At 39.3% G+C, this 17,958-nt stretch overlaps 1 protein-coding gene across 6 annotated transcripts in view; it reads left to right on the top strand.

Moving 5' to 3' along the window:
* Nucleotides 1–16,928, top strand: part of LOC105475315 (cadherin like and PC-esterase domain containing 1) — a 311,154-nt gene extending 294,226 nt beyond the window's left edge. For 4 of the 6 annotated variants that reach the window (XM_011730473.3, XM_011730510.3, XM_011730468.2 and 1 more), the window contains one exon: nt 14,920–16,928. In XM_011730473.3, coding sequence (XP_011728775.2) covers nt 14,920–15,132 — 213 coding nt within the window. In that variant the 3' untranslated portion in view covers nt 15,133–16,928. Of the gene's footprint in view, nt 1–13,858; nt 14,011–14,919 lie in introns of those variants that run through there. The other 2 variants (XM_011730493.3, XM_011730503.3) reach the window with 2 other exon arrangements.
* The last annotated feature ends 1,030 nt before the right edge of the window (nt 16,929–17,958 follow it).

Genomic DNA, 17,958 nt, shown 5'->3' with positions numbered 1-17,958 from the left:
GTTTAACTAAAATGTATTGAGCATGCAATGCATTCCAGCTCCTGTGCTAAGCTCTATGTGTTTAGATTTCTAGTCACTAAGAGTGGGGAAGAGAGACATACAGACACCTTAAATACAACATACATGACCCTCTTTACCCAGACTCTGTTCCTCATCTGCTCATGTTGGAACTTTAACTTTAACTCTGTGTAAATATTATAGGTCCTCCCAAACAGGAGCTCTGGGACAAGCCCACTCCCATGGGCTCAGAGCTGTTCTAGCACACACTGCCACGTCTGATTTCTTGTTGCCTGTCTAAGAGCACACATGCTGCAGCCATCCCAGGCACTAACCATGGTGACTGTCTCCCATGGCTCTGCCTGATGCATGCCCTCATAGTCCCAAATCTGCACAATTGTCTGTGCAGAGCCTTTCTTTGTCCCTTTGTGTATTCTCAGTTGGTGGGTTTCCAAAGCTTGGGCTCCAGTGAGTTATACTGTTTAGTGAAACACATTTTTCAGCATTTACTTATAGTTGCTCACAGTATCATAGGACTCAGTTAATCTCACTGTATTAGTCTGTTCTCATGCTGCTATAAGCACATACCCGAGACTGGGTAATTTATAAAGGAAAAAGGTTTAATTGACGCACAGTTCAGCATGGCTGGGGAAGACTCAAGAAACTTACAACTCTGGCAAAAGGGGAAGCAAACACATCCTTCTTTACATGGTGGCTGCAAAGAGAAGTACAGAGTGAAGTGAGGGAAAAGTCCCTTATAAAAGCATCAGATCTTATGAGAACTCGTTCACTATCATCAGAACATCATAGAGATAACCATTATTAATATCTCCCACCAGGTCCCTCTCGTAACACATGGGGATTATGGGAACTAAAACTCAAGCTGAGATTTGGGTGGGGACACAGCCAAACCATATCATTCTGCCCCTGGCCCCTCTCCAAATCTCATGTCCTCACATTTCAAAACACAACCATGCCTTTCCAACAGTCCCCCAAAGTCTTAGCTAATTCTAGCATTAACCCAAAAGTCGAAGTCTAAAGTCTCATCTGAGACAAGGTAAGTCTCTTCCACCGATGAGCCTGCAAAACCAAAAGCAAGTTAGTTACTACCTAGATAAAATGGGGGTACAGACATTGGGTAAATACACCCATTCCAAAGGGAAAGAAATTGGCCAAAATAAAGGGGCTAGAGGCCCCATTCAAATCCAAAATCCAGTGGGGCAATCATTAAACCTTAAAGTTACAAAATGATCTCCTTTCACTCCAGGTCTCACATTCAAGTCATGCTGATGCAAGAGGTGGTCTCCCACAGCCTTGGGTAGCTCCCCTGTGGCTTCGCAGGGTACAGCCTCCCTCCCAGCTGCTTTCACAGAATGGCATTGGGTACCTTTGGCTTTTCTAGGCATACAGTGCAAGCTGTTGGTGGATCTACCATTCTGGGGTTTGGAGGACAGTGCCCCTCTTCTCACAGCTCCATTCAGCAGTGCCCCAGTGGGAACTCTGTGTGGGGGCTCTGACCCCACATTTCCCTTCTGCACTGTCCTAGCAGAGGTTCTCCATGAAGCTTCTGCCCCTGCAGCAAACTTCTGCCTGAACATCCAGGCGTTGCATACATCCTCTGAAATCTAGGTGGAGGTTCCCAAACCTAAATTCTAGTCTTCGGCACACCTGCAGGCCCAACACCATTTGGAAGCTGCCAAGGCTTGGGGCTTGCACTCTCTAAAGTAATGGCCTGAGCAGTATATTTGCCTCTTTTGGCCACAGCTGGAGCTGAAGCAGCTGGAACACAGGGCACTATGTCCTGAGGCTACACAGAGCATGGGGCCTTAGGCCTGACCCACTAAATCATTTTTCCCTCCTAGTCCTCCAGACCTGTGATGGGAGGGATTGACATGAAGGTCTCTGACATGCCCTGGAGACATTTTCCCCATTGTCTTGGTGATTAACACCTGGCTCCTCGTTACTTACTCAAATTTCTGCAGCTGGCTTAAATTTATCCCCTAAAATGTGTTTTTCTTTTCTGTCACATCATCATCAGCTGCAAATTGTCTCAACTTTTAAGCTCTGCTTCCTCTTGAACACTTGCTGGCTAGAAATTTCTTCTGCCAGATCCTAAATCATCTTTCTCAAATTCAAAGTTCCACAGATCTCTAGGGCAGGGGCAAAATGCCACCAGTCTCTTTGCTAAAGTATAACAAGAGCCACCTTTGCTCCAGTTCCCAACAAGTTCCTCATCTCCCTCAGACCACCTCAGCTCAGACTTTATCATCCATATCACTGTCAGCGTTTTGGTCAAAGCCATTCAACAAGTCTCTAGGAAGTTCCAAACTTTCCCACATCTTTGTCTTCTGAGCCCTCCAAGTCTCTAGGAAGTTCCAAACATTTTCCTATCTTCTTCTGAGCCCTCCAAACTGTTCCAACCTCTGCCTGTTAGCCAGTTCCAAGATTACTTTCACATTTTGGGTATCTTTACAGCAGTCCCCCACTACTAGGTACCAATTTACTATAATAGTCTGTCTCACACTGCTATGAGGACATATGTGAGACTGGGTAATTTATAAAGGAAAGAGATTTAATTGACTCACAGTTCAGCATGGCTGGGGAAGCCTCAGGAAACTTATAATCATAGTGGAAAGGAAGCAAACATGTCTTTCTTCACATGGTGGCAGCAAGGAGAAGTGCATGGTGAAGTGGGGGAAAGCTCCTCATAAAACCATCATATCTCCTGAGAACTCACTCACTATTGTGATAACAGCGTGGAGGTAACTGTCCCCATGATTCAGTTTCCTCCCACCAGGTCCCTCTCATGACATGTGGGGATTACAGGAACTACAATTCATTATGAGATTTGGGTGGGGCATGGCCAAATCATATCACTCATCTTTGTAGAGGTGAGACATGCCAAGTTGCATCTGAAAGTAGAAGACACAGCCTCAAGGTTCTTTCCCCAGGGTTTCCTCAGTCTCATAAATAAGCCTGGCAGGAATGCCTTGCCTGTCAGTGCATTACACAGGCCCATGTATTACTGAATCCCTCAGTCCAAACCTGGGATCCTCCTAGAAGACACACTACTTTTCCACTGGCATGCTTTCTCCTACCCCTGGGAGATTCTGAAGGATTATAAGGTTAATGGCTGATCAAATTTGATTTTTAAAAATCCAGTTAATATCTAGGATGATAACAGGATTACACATGTGCTCAAGAAGTTGGTGGATGGCAGCATTGGAGAGATGTTAGAACAAGTTATCACTGGATAACATGAGTCCCCAAATAACAGGAATAAAGGCTGCAGATGGAAAAGTGGTGTCCTTGAAGTAGCAGTAGATGTTCAGAGAAAATTAACTACACCTGGTGTATTAGTCCATTTTCATACTGCTATAAAGGGCTTCCTGAGACTGCATAATTTATAAAGGAAAGAGGTTTAATTGACTCACAGTTCAGCATAGCTGAACTGTTGGGAGGGCTCAGAAGAAGATGGGAAAATGTTTGGAACTTCCTAGAGACTTGGAGGGCTCAGAAACTTGGAAACCTCAGGAAACTTATGATCGTGGCAGAAGGCAAAGGGGAAGCAGGCACCTTCTTCACAAGTTGGCAGGAAGGAGAAGTGCCAAGTGAAGGAGGAAGAGCCCCTTATGAAATTATTAAATCCCATGTGAACTCACTCACTATTATGAAAACAGCATGGAGGAAACCACCTCCCCGATTCAATTACCTCTACCTCGTCTCTCCCTTGACACATGGGGATTATGGAGATTACAATTCAAGATGAGATTTGAGTGGGGACACAAAGCCTAACCATATCATCTGGGATTTAAAGATCATTAACCATGGTAGGACAAGTAGCACCACCATCAGTGCCACCCTTTTATACCCCCTACCTTCTGCTGCCACACACACACAGACACACACACACACACACATTCACACACACATACACAAGAGGGTTGTGGTGTCTTCCTGGAGAAGCAACATTTAAATTTTGGCAATGAAACCAAGGAAACCTTCAGCGACAATGGTGACTCTCTAAGAGACTTTGTTTACCATGGAAAAGAGGTTTCCAAAGGAAAACTGAGAGGTATAACAGCCAGGGAAGGCATCAGAAACCAGAGAAGAAGCACCAAGTTTGTGACCACTAGCACTCCTTCAGTCAGCTGATGGTAGATTCAAATCATAATGAGTCATGCTTGTAGACTCTATTCATAGTGATTAATGAATACCTGGCATTGAAAGTCTCCTCTTAATCACTTTTTTTTTCCTTTCAGATGGTCTTAACTATTTTCCTACATTTATTCTTTAAGATGTATTTTAGAATTTTTTTTTCATGTTTTCCCCAAATTCTTCTGTGATTACAATTGGAATAGCATTTTAATTAACTTGGGAAGATTTGACATGACATGTCTGCATTTGTTCATGTGCTTTTTAATGACTCATTAAACTTTTGATATATTTTTCACCTGCATCCTATATATCATTGTTGAATTTAGTGAAGTTGTTTCAGTATTGTAATGGGATCTTTCTTCTAATATATTTCTTACTAATTATTTATAGACTACAGAAAAGTTATACAATTTTCAAATGTTAACTTTATAATATCTAATTATTTTTCAGTATATTCCTTGGATTTTCAGGGTAAACAATCATACAGTTACATATAATTGTTTGGTAATTTTCTGTAATGAAATATTTCATAATATTGAAACATTTTGCATTCCTGAAATAAATTGTATGGGCTAGTGATGCAGCATAAAATACTGTCAGATGTTTTTAATGCTCCTGGATTCAATTCACAATGGCAAAGGAATTTTTACAAATCAAAATTGAACTAATTCTTTATAGTATCAGGATGCTAATGACTTAACAAAGGGATTAGGAAACATCATCTTTGATTATTTTCTACAAAATAGTTTCCAAGGGAAACCAAGTGAATTAAGTGTTGGGCCAGTCACTGGCCTGGGCATGAAAAGTTCTATCTTGAAGAACATATGGGAGCACTGGCCCTGTAGAAGGCATTAGCCTGGTCCTCAGAAGCTACAAGAGGCCCTATCATCCTGATCTCCTTTCTCAGACATCAATTTAGTGATCTCTAAAAATAGAAATATCAACCTTCCCATCGAGATTTGTCAGAATACTGACACTACTCCCAAATGGAAGCCATATGCTTCAGCAGATACACTGGAGATCTATATTTTTGTATATCCCGTTTATGGATCACATTTAAGATTGTTGTAAGCATCTACACCAGCATTATCCAATGTCTGTAATGCAGCTTTAAATTCAACCCTAAAATCACACAAATATTAAAATAATGTTTAAAGAACTATAACCTTTTTCACTGGGATGGACCCTTTTCTACTTTGCATGTAATTAGTATGCAGACCATCAGGCACTTGCAAAAGCCGGAACTCTAGATAAAATCGTATAAACAAAATTAACCTTATTTTGGCTTCAGAACATTGGAAAAATATTATGTCAAGGTCGAATGTGATATTTATGCTTAAATGTTTTCTTAAATAAACTTCCTGAAGACTGTTCACTAATCTTGCTGTGAGTACAAACCTCCTCTAAAATTGACAAAACTTTCAGGAAAACATTGATGTACCTCTCCTGCCTATCATATTTAGAGTTACCATATAACCAAATAAGGGTGGAAAGAGCTGTACACAGTAGAAACTTTTGACCCCAGGACCTAGATTATTAATCAGTGGTTGACTGCAAACTGAGCTCTAAATTACAATCCACAGGGATTCCTCACTACAACCTCCTGATTTCACTGGATTTCTTAAGAGTTACCTGATGTGAGGGCCTGATCAAGACAAAGCCAAACCTTCCATAGCTACAGGAAAACACCTCTTTGTGGTCAGCAGAGTATAACTGGTCTTAAAACATATTATTGTTTCATTTTTTTCTTCAAATTTGAATAGTTTCACAATTTTATCATTACAAAATAATGCACATTCATTGTATTACACTAAAAGAAGAAAATCAAGCCAACAGTTACAAGAATACGTTAAAAATGTCCTATATTCCTCTACCAAAAGGCCACTACTGTTAATATTTTGGTATAGATCTTTACATATTTTCTATTCAAATAACTTTTAAGAAATGGTTCAAGTTCATTTGCAATGTAACTAAAACTATTTCTCTTCCAAATAGATATCATGAGATTTCTTAAAAAATATTCAATTTTGTTTACATGGAACCATTTTCATTGCAATACCTTATATGAGATGAAAAAATATGTACCTAAATTATTATGTATAACTCAAAACAATTTTTTAAAAACTGCGTAAGCTAGAATTACTTTCATTAGTCATTGATACTAGTTTATATGTCCAAATAGTGACAGAAAAAGTATGTTATAATTAAAGTGATGAAATTCATAATTTGTTATTATTTTATTTTATTTTTATTATACTTTTAAGTTCTGGTATACATATGCAGAACTTGCAAGTTTGTTACATAGGTATACATGTGCCATGGTGGTTTGCTGCACCCATTAACCCATCATCTACATTAGGTATTTCTCCTAATGCTATCCCTCCACTTCCCCCCAAACTCCTGACAGGCCCCAGTGTGTGATGCTCCCCTCCCTGTGCCCATACGTTCTCATTGTTCAGCTCCCACTTATGAGTGAGAGCATGAGGTGTTTGGTTTTCTGTTCCTGTGTTAGTTTGCTAAGAATGATGGTTGCCAGCTTCATCCATGTTGCTGCAAAGCACATGAAACTCATTCTTTTTTATGGCTGCATAGTATTCCATGGTGTATATGTGCCACGTTTTCCTTATCCAGTCTAACATTGATGGGCATTTTGGTTGGTTCCAAGTCTTTGCTATTGTGAATAGTGGTGCAATAAACATATGTGTGCATGTGTCTTTATAGTAGAATGATTTATAATCCTTTGGGTATATACTCAGTAATGAGATTACTAGGTCAAATGGTATTTCTAGTTCTAGATCCTTGAGGAATCACCTCACTGTCTTCCACAATGGTTGAAATAATTTACACTCCCACCAACAGAATAAAAGTGTTCCTATTTCTCCACATCCTCTCCAGCATCTGTTGCTTCCTGATGTTTTAATGATTGCCATTCCAACTGGCATGAGATGGTATCTCATTGTAGTTTCCATCTGCATTTCTCTAATGACCAGTGATAATGAGCTTTTTTTCATATGTTTGTTGGCCACATAAATGTCTTCTTTTGAGAAGTGTTTGTTCATATCCTTCACCCACTTTTTGATGGGATTGTTTTGTTCTTGTAAATTTGTTTAAGTTCCTCGTAGACTCTGGATTTAGCCCTTTGTCAGATGGGTCGATTGCAAAAATTTACTCCTATTCTGTAGGTCGCCTCTTCACTCTGATGATAGTTTCTTTGGCTGTGCAGAAGCTCTTTTATTTAATTAGATCCCATTTGTCTATTTTGGCTTTTGGTGCCATTGCTTTTGGTGTTTTAGTCATGAAGTCTTTGCCCATGCCTATGTCCTGAATGGTATTACCTAGATTTTCTTCTAGAGTTTTTATGGTTTTAGGTCTTATGTTTAAATTTTTAATCCATCTTGTGTTAATTCTTGTATAAGGTGTAAGGAAGGGGTCCAGTTTCAGTTTTCCGCATATGGCTAGCCAGTTTTCCCAACACCATTTATGAAATAAAGAATCCTTTTACCATTGCTTGTTTTTGTCAGGTTTGTTAAAGATCAGATGGTTGTAGATGTGTGGTGTTATTTCTGAGGCCTCTGTTCTGTTCCATTGGTCTATATATTTGTTTTGGTACCAGTACCATGCTGTTTTGGTTACTGTAGCCTTGTAGTATAGTTTGGAGTCAGGTAGTGTGATGCCTCCAGCTTTGTTCATTTGCTTAGGATTGTCTTAGCTATATAGGCTCTTTTTTGGTTTCATATGAAATTTAAAGTAGTTTTTTCTAATTCTGTGAAGAAAGTCAATGGTAGCTTGATAGGAATAGTAGTGAATCTATGAATTACTTTGGGCAATATGGCCATTTTCACAATATTGGTTCTTCCTATCCATAAGCATGGAATGTTTTTCCATTTGTTTGTGTCCTGTCTTATTTCCTTGGGCAATGGTTTGTAGTTCTCCTTGAAGAGGTCTTCACATCCCTTGTAAGTTGTATTCCTAGGTATTTTGTTCTCTTTGTAGCAATTGTGAATGGGAGTTCACTCATGATTTAGTGCTCTGTTTGTCTATAATTGGTGTATAGGAATGCTTGTGATTTTTGCACATTGATTTTGTATCCAGAGACTGCTGAAGTTGCTTATGAGTTCAAGGAGTTTTGGGCTGAGATGATGGGGTTTTCTAGATATACAATCATGTCATCTGCAAACAGTGACAATTTGACTTCCTCTCTTCCTATTTGTGAATACACTTTATTTCTTTCTCTCGCTTGATTGCCCTGGCCAGAACATCCAGTACTATGTTGAATAAGAGTGGTGAGAGAGGGCATCTTTGTCTTGTGCCAGTTTTCAAAGGGAATGCTTCTAGCTTTTGCCCATTCAGTATGATATTGGCTGTGGGTTTGTCATAAATAGTTCTTATTATTTTGAGATACATTCCATCAATGCCTAGTTTATACAGTGTTTTTAGCATGACAGGTGTTGAATTTTATCAAAGGCCTTTTCTGCATCTATTGAGATAATCATGTGGTTTTTGTCATTGGTTCTGTTTATGTGATAGATTACATTTATTGATTTGCATATGTTGAACCCATCTTGCATCGCAGGGATGGAGCCGACTCAATTGTGGTGGATAAGCTTTTTAATGTGCTGCTGTATTTGGTTTGCCAGTATTTTATTGAGTATTTTCGCATCGACGTTCATCAGGGATATTGGCTTGAAATTTTCTTTTTTGTTGTTGTTGTGTCTCTGCCAGGTTTTGATATCAGGATGATGCTGGCTTCATAAAATGAGTTAGGGAGGGGTTCCTCTTTTTCCATTGTTTGCAATAGTTTCAGAAGGAATGGTACCAGCTCCTCTTTGTACCTTTGGCAGAATTCGACTGTGAATCCTTCTGGTCCTGGGGTTTTTTTTTTTGGTTGGTAGGCTATTAATTACTGCCTCAATTCCCGAACTTGTTATTGATCTATTTGACTTCTTCCTGGCTTAGTCTTGGGAGGGTGTATGTGTCCAGGAATTTATCTATTTCTTCTAGATTTTATAGTTTATTTGCGTAGAGGTGTTTATAGTATTCTCTGATGGTAGTTTGTATTCCTGTGGGATCAGTGGTGATATCCCCTTTATCATTTTTCATTGTGTCTATTTGATTCTTCTCTCTTTTATTCTTTATTAGTCTGGCTAGAGGTCTATCTATTTTGCTAATCTTTTCAAAAAACCACCTCCTGGATTCACTGATTTTTTTAAGGGTTTTTCATGTCTCTATCTCCTTCGGTTCTGCTCTGATCTTAGTTATTTCTTGTCTTCAGCTAGCTTTTGAATTGGTTTGCTCTTGCTTCCCTAGTTCTTTTAATTGTGACATTAGGTTGTCAATTTTAGATCTTTCCCACTTTCTCACGTGGGCATTTGGTACTATAAATTTCCCTTTAAACACTGCTTTAGTTGTGTCCTAGAAATTCTGGTATGTTGTGTCTTGGTTCCCACTGGTTTCAAAGAAGTTATTTATTTCTGCCTTAATTTCATTATTTACCCAGGAGTCATTCAGGAGCAGGTTGTTCAGTTTCCATATAGTTGTACGATTTTGAGTTAGTTTCTTAATCCTGAGTTCTAATTTGATTGCACTGTGGTCTGAGAGACTGTTTGTTATGATTTTTGTTCTTTTGCATTTGCTGAGGAGCGTTTTATTTCCAATTATGTGGTCAATTTTAGAATAAGTGCCATGTGGTGATGAGAAGAATGTATATTCTGTTGATTTGGGATGGAGAGTTCTGTAGATGTCTGTTAGGTCCGCGTGGTCCAGAGCTGAGTTCAAGTCCTGAATATCCTTGTTAATTTTCTGTCTCGTTGATCTGTCTAATATTGACAGTGGGGTGTTAAAGTCTCCCACTATTATTGTGTGGGAATGGAGTCTCTTTGCAGGTCTCAAAGAACTTTCTTTATGAATCTAGGCGCTCCTGTATTGGGTGCATATATTTACGATCGTTAGCTCTTCTTGTTGCATTGATCCCTATACCATTATGTATAAGGGTATACCTATACCCTTCTTTCTTTATCTCCTTTGATCTTTGTTAGCTTAAAGTCTGTTTTATCAGAGACTAGGATTGCAACTCCTGGTGTTTGTTTGTTTGTTTGTTTCCATTTGCTTGGTAAATATTCCTCCATCCCTTTATTTTGAGTCTATGTGTGTCTTTGCATGTGAGATGGGCTTTTGAATACAGCACACCAATGGGTCTTGACTATCCAATTTGCCAGTCTATGCCTTTTAATTGGGGCATTTAGCCCATTTACACTTAAGGTTAATATTGTTGTGTGTGAAGTTGATCCTGTCATTATGAGGCTAGCTGGTTATTTTGCCCATTAGTTGATGCAGTTTCTTCGTAGTGTCAATGGTCTTTACAATTTGGTATGTTTTTGCAGTGCCTGGTACCGGTTTTTCCTTTTAATATTTAGTGCTTCCTTCAGGAGCTCTTGTAAGGCAGGCCTGGTGGTGACAAAATCCCTCAGCATTTGCTTGTCTATAAAGGATTTTATTTCTCCTTCACTTATAAAGCTTAGTTTGGCTATGAAATTCTGATTTTCTTTAAGAATATTGAATATTGGCCCCCACTCTCTTCTGACTTGTAGGGCTTCTGCAGAGGTCCACTGTTAGTCTGATGCTTCCCTTTGTGGGAAACCTGACCTTTCTCTCTGGCTGCATTTTTTCCTTCATTTCAAACTTGGTAAATCTAACGATTATGTGTCTTGGGGTTGCTCTTCTCGAAGAGTATCTTTGTGGTGTTCTCTGTATTTCCTGAATTTGAATGTTGGACTGCCTTGCTAGGTTGGGGAAGTTCTCCTGCATAATATCCTGAAGAGTGTTTTCCAACTTTATTCCATTCTCCCTATCACTTTCAGGTACAGCAATCAAACGTAGGCTTGATCTTTTCACATAGTCCCATATTTCTTGGAGGCTTCATTCATTCCTTTTCTTTTTTTTTTTTTTTTTGAAACGGAGTCTTGCTCTGTCACCCAGGCTGGAGTGCAGTGGTACAACCTCGGCTCACTGCAAGCTCCACCTCCCAGGCCAGGTTCACACGATTCTCCTGCCTCAGCCTCCCTAGTAGCTAGGACCACAGGCACCCACCACCATGCCCAGATAATTTTTTGTATTTTTAGTGAGACGAGGTTTCATCGTGTTAGCCAGAATGGTCGCCATCCCCTGACTTCATGATCCGCCTGCCTCAGCCTCCCAAAGTGCTGGGATTACAGGCATGAGCCACCACGTCCAGCTGGGGAAGTTCTCCTGAAAAATATCCTGAAGAGTATTTTCCAACTTGGTTCCATTCTCCCCATCACTTTCAGGTACATCAATCAAACGTAGGCTTGGTCTTTTCACATAGTCCCATATTTCTTGGAGGCTTTGTTCATTCCTTTTCTTTTCCTTTCATTCTTTTTTCTCTAATCTTGTCTTCATGCTTTATTTCATTAAGTTGTTCTTCAATCTCTGATATCCTTTCTTCTGCTTGATCGATTCAATTATTGATACCTGTGTATGCTTCCCAAAGTTCTCATGCTGTGTTTTCAAGCTCCATCAGGTCATTTATGTTCTTCTCTAAACTTGTTATTTTAGTTAGCAGTTCCTGTAACCTTTTATCAAGGTTACTAACTTCCTTGCATTGGGTTAGAACAAGCTCCTTTAGCTTGGAAGAGTCCGTCATTACCCACCTTCTGAAGCCTATTTCTGTCAATCCTCAAACTGATTCTCCATCCAGTTTTGTTCCCTTGCTGGCACGGAGCTGTGATCCTTTGGAGGAGGAGAGGCATTCTGGTTTTTGGAATTTTCAGCCTTTTTGTGCTGGTTTTTCCTCATCTTGATGGATTTATCTACCTTTGGTCTTTGATGTTGGTGACCTTCGGATGGGGTTTTTATGTGGGCGTCCTTTTTGTTGATGTTGATGCTATTCCTTTCTGTTTGTTAGTTTTCCTTCTAACAGTCAGGCCCCTCTTCTGCAGGTCTGCTGGAGTTTGCTGGAGGTCCACTCCAGACCCTGTTTGCCTGGGTATCACCACCAGAGGTTGCAGAACAGCAAAGATTGCTGCCTGCTCCTTCCTCTAGAACCTTCATTCCATAGGGGCACCTGGGCACCTGCCAGATGCCAGCTGAAGCTCTCCTGTATGAGGTGTCTGTCAACACCTGCTGGGATCTCTCTCCCAGTCAGGAGGCACGGGAGTCAGGAACCAACTTGAGGAGGCAGTCTGTCCCTTAGCAGAGTTCTAGTGCTGTGCTGGGAGATCCTCTGCTCTCTTCAGAGCTAGCAAGCAGGAATGTTTAAGTCTGCTGAAGCTGTGCCCACAGCCGCTCCTTCCCCCAGGTGCTCTGTCCCAGGGAGAGGAGAGTTTTATCTATAAGCCCCTGATGGGGGCTGTTGCCTTTCTTTCAGAGATGCCCTGCCCACAGAGGAGGAATCTAGAGAAGCAGCCTGGCACTGTGGTGGGTTCTGCACCCAATTCAAAATTCCCAGCAGCTTTGTTTACACTGTGAGGGGAAAACTGCCTACTCAAGCCCCAGTAATGGTAGACGCCCCTACCCCCACCAAGCTCGAGTGACCCAGGTCAACTTCAGGCTACAGTGTTGGCAGCAAGAATTTCAAGCCAGTGGATCTTAGCTTGTTGGGCTCCATGGGGTGGGATCCACTAAGCAAGACCACTTGGCTCCCTGACTTTAGCCCCATTTCCAGGGGAGTGAATGGTTCTGTCTTACTGGTGTTCCAGGCACCACTGGGGTATGAAACAAAACCTCCTGCAGCTAGCTCAGAGTCTGCCCAAATGGCTGCCCCATTTTGTGCTTGAAACTCAGGGCCCTGGTGGCGTAGGCACCCAAGAGAATCTCCTGGTCAGTGGGTTGCGAAGATTGTGGGAAAAGCGTAGTATCTGGGTCAGATAGCACCATCCCTCATGGCACAGTCTCTCATGGCTTCCCTTGGCTAGGGGAGGGAGTTCCCCAACCCTTGCACTTCCCTGGTGAGGCGACACCTCACCCTGTGTCAGCTCTCCCTCCATGGGCTGCACCCACTGTCTACCCAGTCCCAGTGAGATGAACTGGGTACCTCAGTTGGAAATGCAGAAATCAGCTGCCTTCTGCCTTGGTCTCACTGGGAGCTGCAGACTGGAGCTATTCCTATTTGGCCATCTTGCCAGCCCCCCATGTGTCATTCATTTATTATAAAGACACCCAAAACATCCTTACCAGTACTTTTTCTCCTTCCCTTCCTCTCTTTTTCTACTTCCCAACTTTCCCCCAATCTCTCTCTCTCTCTGTCCCCCTTTTGCTCTCTAGTGCTAACAACCTGAGTTTGATTAACTCAGTAATTAAAGCTGATAATTATATGATTTCACCAGGACAACGTTTGTAAAATATACAAGTAGATTACAAATGTAGCCTCTTTGTTTGGATGTGTCCGTATATCTATTCATAAAGTAACCATGAATGAAATCACAAGAAATGAACAATCTATTTGGGGAGGGAATTTAGTAGCTTGGGGTGCGGAACAGAAATAGGAAATAAACTGTTTTATTATATACCCTTTTATAACTTATGATGCTTCTTAAAACCACAGTTCTCTGTGGTAAGCAGATCTATGCAAACCTACCCCCAAAAGTTCAGGAAGCTGAGAGGCTGAAGAAAGAGGCCAACAAATCCATTTTCTTAGAAAGGAACTTTTAAAAGGGACTTACAAACAGAAGCCTTGTCTGTGTCTCAGGTGACAGCAAGACACGATGGTGGTTCCCTGCACCATTATCACCCCAGACTCAGAGTTTATACGCCATTGGAAAAAGGTGATTCAGAGGGATGTGTAGGAAGATTGAAGTATGATAACATCAAAGTTGTTTTGACCTAAGGGCAGGATTTACCGTAAGTGTGCTCTTACACAAGGAACAATAGATAAACTGGAAATCTTACAGACCTTCCTGGGACTGGGGTTAATCAGAAGTCAACATGGCAGATTAGCATCCAGTGGAGTTACTTTAGCCTCCTATACAAAAAAAAAAAGAAAGAAAGAAAGAAAGAAAGAAAGAAAGAAAGAAAGAAAGAAAGAAAGAAAGAAAGAAAGAAAGAAAGAAAGAGAGAGAGAGAGAAAGAGAGAAAGAAAGAAAGAAAGAAAAAGAGAGAGAGAGAGAGAGAAAGAGAAAGAAAGAAAGAAAGAAAGAAAGAAAGAAAGAAAGAAAGAAAGAAAGAAAGAAAGTCCAAAACTAAATCTACATATATATATCTAAATATACAAAGTTATTAGTTTAATAGTGCAAGTGCCCAGAGCAACAAAACCACTAAAAGTAACAGCTTCTGCAATGGAAAAAAATTTTTTCTTTTCTCTGAAAATAGCTTTAATTGCCATTTTATAGAAGAGTGCCATGACATGTTTAGGGTACCATGTTTGAATCAGTGGCCCGGCAAAGGCACACCAGTGCCTTTCCTATTGTGGTGCTATGTCAAACTGTATGTTAGTGTGCCTGGCCTGAAAACACACACACACACATGCACACACACACACACACACACAAGAGTGGCAGATAAATCATCTGAGACTGTTCCTTAATTGCATTGGAGGCAGCTGCAATGAGGTAAGAAAAGTGACAAAGTTGAATTTTAACCTTGGTCTTTTTTGAAACGTAAGTTAGAGCCATTCCTGGTTATGTAAGTCATATTCATGCCCTTTTGGCAACATCCGTGTGGCAGAGATGCATGTTCAAGTTTGAGAGTTAGTTATGCAAGGATCAGATATTCTTGATTTTGCCTCACAGTTTTCTTGCTCTTCATTTGCAGGTAGTGAAATCAAAGTTATCCAAAGAATATAACTTTATTAAAATGAAAAGATCAAGAAATCATATCCTGGGAAGATATTTCAGCAATCAAAGCAAACTACAACAGAGCACTGTAACAAATTTTCGATCTCCATATCATGTCAGAGGTCCAATAAATCAGGTTTGTTCTGAAATCCTTCTCAGCAGGATGTGTGTAAATAAAAGGACTATGTAGGCGCCCTGCAGGAGAGCTGAATCTGGAGCTGGAGACAAGCTACTCACCCGGACAATGTTCTAGGAGCCAAGAGCTGCGCATCACACACATTTGAGATTGACCACACACACTTGTGCACACCAGCACATGCATGCACACCAGTACACACACAGTTAAATCATGATAACACTTCTTCTTACAGCTTTATGAATTCAAGATGTGACCTTGAACATGAGTCCATTTCACAGTGAAAGATAGACCTAGAAAAACGTTACTTGAAGCATAGTTATTAACCAGAACCACTGTGGGCCAGGTATGGCATTGTGATAATAAAGAGAAATACAGACACTTGAATTATGTGAAAAAAGATAATGGTCTTTCGTCTTGTCTTACCATCTCTATAGGTACATCAATATTGAAAAGGAGAAAAGCCAATTACATTCCACTGGCAAGTAGAGGTTGTGCTTGCATTCTTCACCAGGAGAAAATGTGGTGTTTATGATGGCTTAGACTTTGTGAATCTAATGCTTATGAAAAACAGTTCTTCCTATACTTTTTAAATTGTATTACTGAAAGGAAAAAACAGGAATGTTCCACAAGGGAATTTGAAGAGATTCTATGAGAGAGATATAAAGTGAAATATTTTATCGTTAAAACACCAATATATTTAACTTTGCACTTCTTGTGTTTCTCATAAACATTCCCTCTTGTCCTATCTGTGCACTTGGACGGGTAACTGCAGTCTGAATTAATGAAATACATAATTTTAAAGTAAGCAACAAAATTTAGTGCCTCCTGTATTACTTTACTATGTTTCATTGATGATATTATTTAAATCTTGTGTTTGCCATTACAGCCCTATGTAACTGAAAATTACAATTACATTTTATGTAAATATTTTGCAAAGGATTATGCATTCTCAAATGCATAGGTATTTTTTCCCATTGAGCATTTGCATATGTCCACAAATAGTATTATGTTACTAGTATCTATATTTTGATTTTCCTGGGCAACTATGTCAAATCCAAATTTAGAGTAGACATAAAATTATTATTTTTATTAAAACTGTGGCATACGTATAATACATACCTAATTCTAGTAGTGAGAACTATCTCTTCTATCTCTTTAGGTTCAAAATGGTGAATTTCTTTATTATACAAATGCTTTGTTGTGAGATAACATCACACAGTTACAATGGATTTTAAAGGTTTGTCTTTTTTGGGTGGGATGGGAAGCTGAGAGGGTTAATTCAATACATGGCTGAAATTACCAAATATATAAATACCTCAATTTCACTACCGTACAAGAAAAAAACACCTATTTTGATTGATCAGTTCTTTTGTATGAATATCCACTTCCTTTAAATACTCTATTTTTATATATATTTTTATATGAAGATAAACACGAATTTATATTTAACTGTCTTAAATTATATTTACATAAATGCAAATATCGTTTGATATAAACAATACAAATCTGCATCTTACAGATGATAATTTTTTTAGAAGAATGATACGGTATTAACTTTAAAAATAAGACTTTTCTAATATACGCTTAAATGCAAACATCATTTTTAGATTTTCAGTGATTTTTTTTAATGACATAAAACGTTGCCTGTGTGTGTAGCCTCTCCATCATGTTTTAACATATTGTGTACTCTGTAGCAGTTTTACAGTCAGTATTTCTTATAATTTTATTTTGACCTATCCGTAATCATCTGACTGAGGTTACTCTGGTATTTGCCTCTTCACTGCTGAAATAATAATGGATTTTAGAAACAATTGTAATAATATTGCTAATAAATGTCTTACGAGTAATAGTCTGTGTTTGTAGAGTATCTTTTATTTTCTTTTTTACTGAAGATGTACAACTATGCAAACAGTGACCACTTGGCAGGGATATTTTCATGTGGATTCAAGTATTATAGCGTGGTTAAACAGGATTAACTAGATAGTCCCTTCTAAGCCTAATATTCTCTAAGTTTATGATCAGATGAACTTCCCACTGTGCAATGACCAAAATGTATGAAGATAATGTATTGTAGTGACAAGCTTTTTAAAAATAATAATAATAATAGCAATAATAAGACACTTAAATGCCATGAATCATTTTAATTGCTCCTTAACTGAAACTGCATTTTATTTTACCTAGGTGTATGTGTATGTGTGTGCACATGTGTTTGTACGTATTTAGCAAGTTCCTAATTTCAAGGGGAAAAAAATGGGAGTAGGCATTTTAACGTATTTTTAGGTGTAAAAGTTACAGGAAATGTATTATTTTGGTAAGAATTTATTAGAATCCAATCCAAACTAAACTAAAGAAAACATTTATAACATTAAAAGTCAAGAATAACTGCATAAACATTTCCAAGCGTCACTGTTGATCTTGTGTGTGGGTGGGCACGGATATGTGTGTGTGTGTGTGTATGTGTGTGTTTAAAAGCACAGTGTACTATTTGCCAGCCACCCAAGTAGGCAGATAAGATCCTGCACAGGCATGAAAAAGAAGGGCTCACATTTGCCTGCTGGTTGGGTGGGTTTACATTTGGGTCATTCAATCTTCCTTGTGTTATTTGCCCATGTGCCTAGAAGTCTTCTCTACAGAGCAGTGATTCCTACTTAAGAATGTGTTGGAAGAAATTACTGATTTTTGAGAAATATTTCCCATGATGCTTATGGAGAAAAAACTAATACTATTCTCCATTTGAAATGTCTTCTTTTAGTTTCCTTTCACGGAAGAATTCCAAGAAGAAATATAGAAATGGCTCAAAATTATGTAACCCAGTAAGAGTTATTTCAAAGTTATAATGCTTTGGCAGAGTAGGGAGGGGTGTCTAATATAGTGGTG

Source organism: Macaca nemestrina, chromosome 4 (assembly GCF_043159975.1).
Source record: "Macaca nemestrina isolate mMacNem1 chromosome 4, mMacNem.hap1, whole genome shotgun sequence".
NCBI lineage: Eukaryota > Metazoa > Chordata > Mammalia > Primates > Cercopithecidae > Macaca > Macaca nemestrina.
This window is presented reverse-complemented; position numbering and strand designations above follow the sequence as displayed.